The sequence below is a fragment of the Trichosurus vulpecula genome, chromosome X (genome assembly GCF_011100635.1).
Source record: "Trichosurus vulpecula isolate mTriVul1 chromosome X, mTriVul1.pri, whole genome shotgun sequence".
Taxonomy (NCBI): Eukaryota; Metazoa; Chordata; class Mammalia; order Diprotodontia; family Phalangeridae; genus Trichosurus; species Trichosurus vulpecula.
Window position 1 is genome coordinate 29,901,116 of NC_050582.1, and position 8,063 is coordinate 29,909,178.

General features: G+C 41.8%; 1 protein-coding gene across 1 annotated transcript in view; it reads right to left on the bottom strand.

Moving 5' to 3' along the window:
* Nucleotides 1-6,354, bottom strand: part of MAMLD1 (mastermind like domain containing 1) — a 96,182-nt gene extending 89,828 nt beyond the window's left edge. Inside the window, exon 1 of the mRNA XM_036740309.1 lies at nucleotides 6,041-6,354. Coding sequence (XP_036596204.1) covers nucleotides 6,041-6,055 — 15 coding nt within the window. The 5' untranslated portion in view covers nucleotides 6,056-6,354. The remainder of the gene's footprint in view (nucleotides 1-6,040) is intronic.
* Nucleotides 6,355-8,063: the final 1,709 nt, after the last annotated feature.

The following is an 8,063-nucleotide window of genomic DNA, read 5'->3' on the forward strand; positions in this document are numbered from 1 at the left end:
ACCAACTGCCATTCCATTTGAACTTTCCCCCCAGATTCCTGTTTTGGGGTGAGTGGCCTTCATGCATTGCCATGTAGGCTTAAAACCCTACACACCTGTGTCCTCTCCCATTTGGCTATAAATCAAAGTTGCCAAGGCTCCCAAGCCACGGCAAGTGTTGGGTAGTTTGAAGCGGCTTGTTCTCAAGACACAATCCTGATTCAAGGAACCAATACTTGTAGAAATCAACATTACAAGCAAAAGCAAAATGTTTTTCAAGTTAGCCACTTCCTGAAAACTCACTCAACCTTAAGTGGGCAATGGACAGCTGCTTATGGCTGCCCTTTCTGAGAAGTGAGAGAGATGTTCTCTGCCACTTTGGGAGGCCAAAAGAGGACAAGAGCCCAAAAAGGAGATGACAGCAGTGGAGAAAATACCAACCTTGTCACATAGGCCCTTAACGACAAAACTGGATTCAGGCTGTCTATACTGCTGGGGCATTGGGCCATTTTAAAATCTTTTTTTTAATGTTCATTAGCTTTCTTTAGTACCATGCAACCTGCCCTCTGTAATAAAAGAATCTCATACAATTGAAAAAGCTAAAAACAATTAGAGTTCCAGAATTCCCAGGTAATCAAGAAGTGGAATGACAGGGTTGAAAGTGATTGCATATCTAATGGATCAAAATAAAAAATCTAAAATCAAATCTTAAACTTTGAGATTTTCTCAGATTTAGAAAAAGAGTATCACAAACCTGAACTGAGAGACCAAGAAAATGAAGGTTGGTTAGGATCGGTCTGGCTGGGCTTCAAGGGTCTCAGACCACTTGCCACAGGTCAGCAAACACACATTTCTAGGGCTGGCAGGGATATAAAAGCACTTGGAGCACCCTGGAGAAAAGGGGTGTCTAAATTGAGTTAGAATTGGTTACTTCCATTGATATTCCTGTTCAATTGGCCTCCCTACTTCCCTACCTCCTAAACTAGCCAATTTCTATCTGCATTCACCTAGGTGAAATGGAAGTAAACTCCAAAGTTCCTACCTGTTCCAACCCTTTCAGTTCCTAGCCCTTACTTGGACATGTAGTATATTGCTCTAGAAAACACACAAAAAAGGGGAATTTTAAGGTGATTTATTCCTGCTGGCCCCAGACTTCCTATACTGGTTCTCCTGGAAGGGCTGGGGTAGGGAAAGCAATTGGTTTTGTTGACAGTTTCAGCAAACCATTGTCCTTTGTGGGAGGTACAACTAGCTCTCTAACCCCAGGCATGACAGGAGAACCCCAAACTCTGTGAAATGGCTAAAAAATGGTTAGCAACCAACATTGGCATTCAGAAGGACAAGGTGGAGGAGAGACCCTGTGCATATAGCACAGAACCTTGGACTACTAGTAGACCTGGGGTCTGCTACTAGCTGTGTGACCTTGGGAAGTACCTTCCCCTCTGTGTTTTCATCTATAGAATGAGGGGGTAGGACTAGATGACTGTTTCAAGCTCTGACAATCCAGCTCTCTGACAATTTAAAGGTTTCTTAGAATAGATATCTACCCATTGCTACATAATCCCAAATGGGATTATTGCCTAACCCTAATTAGAAAAGGTGACTTCCTGGTAGTGACTGCTTGAAAAACTATATCCAAATGTGGAAAGATCACAGGATTTGAAGTTAGAGGACCTGGGTTCAAATCTTGACTCTTATTCTTACTAGCTGTGTAACCTTTGGGCAAGTTCCCTTCTTTGTGCCTCATTTCCTCATCTGTAAAATGATGGAGTTCAACTGGGGGTCGTAAGGTCCCTTCTACCTCTATATATGACTCCGTGACCATCTTAGACTCCCTCTCTATCAAGCTAAAGGTTGGAGAAGCCACTGAAGACCAACTGAACAGATAAATCACTTGGATTCTTAAGTACCAATTTAAAGAAGTGTTAGCTTTGGATCTTATGGCACTTTCATTAATCCTCATGACAACTCTGAAAAGATAGAACCAGAGACTTCAAGTTATCTAGAAGGAAACTGAGGCTCAGAGAAAAGTGCCTTACCCAAGATCACACACATAGAAAATGGGAGAAATAGGATTTGAACTCAGGACCTCTGACTCCAAATCTAGTATTTTCTTTCCACTGCAGCATGCTTCTCACGTTATACATGTGGACGGAGAAACTGGGGCCCAGTTTGTCCAGTTTGTCCGAGGTCACACAGGGAATCAGTGGCAGAGTAGAAACAAACTTGGGTCTTCCACCTCCTGGGCCAGGAAGAGTCCTTCTTCCAGCGTGACCTGATTAAGGAACATTTTGAGGTTTGCACCATATTTGTCTCTTAGCCTTACGCATTCATTACCTTTCCAACAAAACAAGATTGTATCAATAGGAAAAGTTACCCAATGAAGTCGTTTTGTTTTTGGTTTGGTTTTTTTTGTGTGTGGTTTTTAAAAACAGACAGAAACAGCGACTTTGAGGAGCAATAAGAACAGGGAGGGAGGAGCTAGAATGACCAAGGCAAAAGTACAGCCTTCATTAAAAACTCCTGAAAAAGTGCTCCTGGGTTTATTTCGTCTTTTCAAATCCATTTCACAGATCTCAGTGGGTTTATAATAACATAAACACATCCTGACAATGCTACTTAATAACAGTAATAACTCACATTTAAGGTTCACAAAGCACTTTATATACATCATCTCATTTGATCCTCAGGACAACTCTGTGAAGTGGGTACTCTTAGCCCCATTTCACAAATGAGAAACTGAGGCTCAGAGAGATTCTCAACTTACCCTTTGGTCACATAGCTACTAGTGTCAGAGGTGAGATTTGAACTTAGGTCTTCCTGACTCCAAGACCAATAGTCTTCTGGCCTTTAGATCTTTCTAGCAACTTGCTTTTATGCCTGAACAAATTCTCTCAAGTCTTAGAAATGCAAATATTTGCAATGTTATTCCATAAATGAGATCAAGTCAGTGTGGTTGCTACCAACGGTTTTGCAGGATACAATTTCACTTGTATCCGTTTGCCTCTTCGTTCCCAATTGGCTAGACTGGCCCTGCTTTAGAAAGAGAAAAGAACAGGCAGATATAGCTACACATTTCTGAAGTGGGTCCAGAAAATTTTCTTTGAGAACTCATTCAATGAAAGTGTACAAACAGGCATTAAAAGAGGAATGTCATTTCATAAAGAGCTTCTCAACTCTACGTTGAGACAAACATAACCCAAATGCAATGCGGACACTGAGCTTTGGGCTCCAAAAGGAGATGGAAGGGAAAGCTAACACTAATATTTTTATTAGACAATCCTATTTGGGAGCAGACACCAATTTCCGCATTCAAAACTATGAATGTGGATTCTCATGGCCAGTTTTCAACATACTCTTAACCTATTTAGCAAGCAACCAGCTATGCATTTCTGGGCTATACTGGAAGAAGACAGAAAAACAGAGGGCTTAATAAACCCTGGCCATTAGTGTCAGACTGAATCACTTGACCCCACAGCTCAAAAATACTCAGCCCATAAACCCCAAATGCTAATAAGACAGACATCTTTCCTCAATCCAGTCAGCCTCTTTTCCCTGAGTCCTAAAGAACACAGGCTGGGGCCTCATTGTAAATGCATGTGTCATTAGGCACGCCTCACTGGGGCTCCTGATATTTCAATAAAGGAGGAGGAGGAGGGAGCTAGTTTAAGAAAAGTGGCCCAAGTCTTGCTTCAGGCCTGTTCAGTGTCAGGTCACTGCTCCTGTTTGCTTGTGCTGAGCTAAGCTTCAGTTAACAAAGTGAACTTGAGATGTTCTCAAGTGTACGTGAACTGCTACGTATCATCACTCCTAGATGCTACTCTGTCCACTTAGGCTGGCCTCTTCTACACTGTCAGGTAAACTATTTCAAAGCAGAAAAAAAGTCACAATCAGAATCTGAACTCCCTCCACACACCTTCAATGGCACTGTTGGCTCAGATTTCTTGAAAGATAAATATTTAACTCCAGATTTTCAATCAAACACAAACATATTTCTGGGGTTGAAGATTAAACCTGCTTGAGCTAAGAAAAAAGAATATCAGTGCTGTGTGCTTCAGGGAGATAGTGTGAGATCTTGGAAGAGCACTGGGATGTGCTAGAAGACCTAGGTTTGAATCCTGAATGCATACTTCCTACCTGGGTGAATTCGAATAAGTTCTTTCCCTACTCTGGGCCTTGTTTTCTGGATCTATAAAATGAGGGGGTTGGACTATGGGATCTCTGAGGTTCATTGGGGCTCTGACACTCTACTTTCATATGACTCATTCAACTGATTTCAGAGCTACAGACTCTCAGAAGTTTTATCCACTGTTTTCCTTCTGTCATATACTCAGATGACTAGGAATAAGGGCATACCTGTAGAAAGCTTCTAGGGTAAAATTCTACACAAATTCATCCGCTGGGTCAATCATTGTCATTCATTCATTCTGCCTATGTCTCTCTTACCCTTACGATTTTGTTCTTTCTGCCTCTATCACTTTCCATTTGTCTACGTAGCTCAGAGCTGTAGAGTGGGTGTAATAAAAGAGGCGATCTGCTCACGCTGTGCCTCAGGTTGGTTAAGGGCTAGTCAGCTAGTTCAGCCCTTCAGCTGGCTAACTTTGTTATATCCAAACCATGACGTCCTGATACATCTTTACCTTTAAAATGGTAGCAAAATCTCGGGCGGTTTATGAAATTCACTTCATATCTGTTTAAGAAACCCATCATGTCATCGGATTGTATCTTGGCTGGCTTTCACTTGGGCATTAGAAGTTACAGGATTCTACCTTCTGTATCTGAGACTCTGCTAGCCATTAAAATATAGCCTAGCTCTCAAATACTTATGAGCTTATGCTCAAGACTCAGGCTAAAACCAAGCAAAGTACTAGAGCTCAGCTGTGCAGGAGGAATTTGTGCTGTCAACATGTCCTACTGTAGGAGCTTACTGCTATAGTCAACCAAATCTTTCTGAGCAGTGCGACTGAGGTACAAAAAAAATCTGACCAGCCAGGCCCTGCCTGCCAGCAACTGATCTTTCATCGCATCTGCTTGATTGGTAAAGTTGTACTAAGGAGGTGACTCTAAATATGAATAGGAAGGCAGAAAAGTCTAGGAGACTACTCTAAGATAATTCTATGAAAACCAAGGTCCATAGGGATATGGCAAAGACACCAGGACCAGTGGATTTAAAGACTGAGGAGCAGTGAGACTTTAAAATGACCTTTTAGCTCAACCAAGATGGCACAGATGACAAATTTATTTTGAGGAGCTCCTAGAGGGGAAGGGGAAGATGAAGTTAGAGCAGTTTTAAGAGAAGGTTCTAGAACAAACCTAGAACAAGAAGCTTAATATCGAGGGCTGGAGTGAGATATGCCTGAAAAGGAGAGTTGAGTTAGAATGAGAGAGACCCAAGGATGCTTTGAAATGTCAGAAATGAAGAGACAGCCACATGGCAACATACGGTGGAAGACCGGATTGATGGAGTGGGACAGTCTTGAGGAGGTAAGAGGGGGAGAGAAGAGTTCGAGGTGTTAGTTTTTAAGTGACTGGAAGCAAGTTCTTGATTGGTAAGATGAAAGATCAGAATGATACAAAGGCTGTGAAGATGATAGATAATGATGGAACAGAAGGGAGAAGTCAGGAGAACTTTGAATCGCTATAGAGGACATCCTTCCTTAAACCTGTGTGTGCGTTGTGTTGTGTTAATGATGTTAGGTTTGGAAATTCAAAACCTTTTTATGTGCGTTGTGTACTTGTGTCAGATATAAAGACACAGAACCCAACAGCTACTTTTTTCACTGAGTTAAAAGAAAAAAAACACCTAGGGATGTCAATTTGGTGCCAAATGAAGTCTTGTCTTCAGAATAAGCATTTCTGATTTCTCTTATTGAAAGTCTATGTTGCCACTGATAATGTATTCTGGTTTTTCAAACATGTTTTAGTGTGCTTTTAAAGCTCTTGACTTTTCATAAGGTTCTGAATCATACGATTTTAATGACTGACTTTATCTTCACATCATTTTTTTTGTCAAATTTAGGGATTTACAAAGCAAACAAGCCAGTTAAACAAAGCTAATTACATTCACCAGCGACATCCTTGCTTTTCCCCCTCAGTGCCCGGTGATTTCGGCTCCTGGTGCTCTGATAGCTGCTGACAGCTTGCTGGGACAGAAGAAGGAAGTAGGTCAGAGTAAGCCAGGGTCAGCAACAGAGAATCCCATTAGACAGGCTTAGAGGGCAATCCTGAAATCGAGGAAGTGTGTGATGTAGTGACAACGTCCCAGACACATAACAGCCAGCCTCGGGACAGCCTCCGGCAGAACTTGTACATTTATCGGCGAGTCATTATAATGACCCCAGATAGAGCTTCTCCAGTTGATTTGTGATTCCTAAGAGGTTCTGCAGAAACCAAATGACAAAAATGGACTTGCAGTTAGCAAGATTATTCCAGACCACAGGCAATATACCACGAGCTTACTCTTGCAATGTGACCCTCTAGCTTACAATGCAGGCCTAGTTTCTGGGGGGGGGGGAGAGCAATCTCTTAATATCTACAAAACATGGCTGGGGATGGGGAGGAGGGGTAAGGGGAGGGAGGGAGAGGGGCAGCTAATTCAGTTCAATTCAGTAAACATCCATTAAGGGCCTACTATGTGTAAGACATTGGGGCTATAAGGCAAAAATGAAAAGGTACCTGTCCTCAAGGATTTCATGGGCTGTCATTGATTTTTTTTTTCAAAAACCAAACCGAACCAAACCCAAACCAGTGAGAGTATACAAAGGAGTAGATAAAAATGGAACTCTTTCAGTAGAGATTTCCGTCAACGTGAGTCATTTTAGAAATCTAGACAGCTTGGGGTTTCAGCAGGGTCCAATTCCTCCAAGGAGGCTGTGGCATTTTCACCTTTAAATGGGCATAGTGGTCCTGCCAATAAGGTCTTTGACACCTCTAAGACAGCCAATGTGTTGCAATAGCATTAACAAGGTCCAAAATTTCGATCTCTTCTGGGGAAAAGGATGTTATAAAACAAAAGTAACCAACTTCCAGGTCAGGAAAAAAATAATCTGAATGAATGATGTTGGAATAGAAAACATCCCTGCCCCTAGAAGGTTTAAAAAATGCCTTCTCACATCGAAGCACAGATACCCTTGGAGCAGACATCGACAAGGAAGCCCATCATTTTCATAGGACTTTTTAGAGGAAACTCCCGCACAACCAAGGATCTAACTAAACTTTCAGTCTCAAAAAGATTGGTTCCTTTCATTGTCTTATCATATTCTCTTTCTTCATAAGAAGAAATTGGAATGAAGCATTCCTTCATGTGTCTGCTTGTTTATGTAACACCCTCCAAAGAACCTTTAGATTGATGAGAGCTGCAAACCAAGCAGCCTAAATTTATACTGGTTTTGTTGGGTTGGAAGGAAGGGAAAGCCCTGAACCTCAGCTCTCTGGGGGTGCCTGGGCTAGGGCTCCCAACACACATGGTTCAAGTTGCTCTGACAATCATACCCTTCAAACCATTTCTATTTCAATTACAGGGAGCAATTTCTCGGGATTGAAGAGTGTTCATTTTGGCATGTTTGTAGCTCAGATTGAAATAAAACATTTTGTAGGGGAAAAATAGGGGGAAAAAAGCTGGTGTGGTATCTTGGATAGTGATGGGCTTTGAGTTAAGGAGATCTGGAGTTCAAGCTTTGACTCTGTCACCGGGTAACTATTGGCAAGTCATGAACCACTCTGAGCCTCAGAGCTCCTCACTATTGACCCTATCTTGGAAAATAGGTATGTATTGACAGGGTTCATTGGAAGCTACCCTGAATACAAACACAAACAAAAGGATATTATTATTTTCTTTGGGTTTGAAGGACATACAGATAGCCATTTCAACGGGAGTGCACGATGTTTCAGGAATAAAGGCGTTTGGACTAGTAAAATGGCTTCGATTATTTTAGAATGTTCATTTGATTTCCTGTACTTGCAAAAGCCAAATCACAACTTGGCAGGGCCCAGAACATCCCTACCCCTTGTCCTTGGAGGAAAATAACAATAGTAAGTCAGGCATTCATAGAACTCTCTGCTTTTCTTTTCAAAGTCCTTTGCAA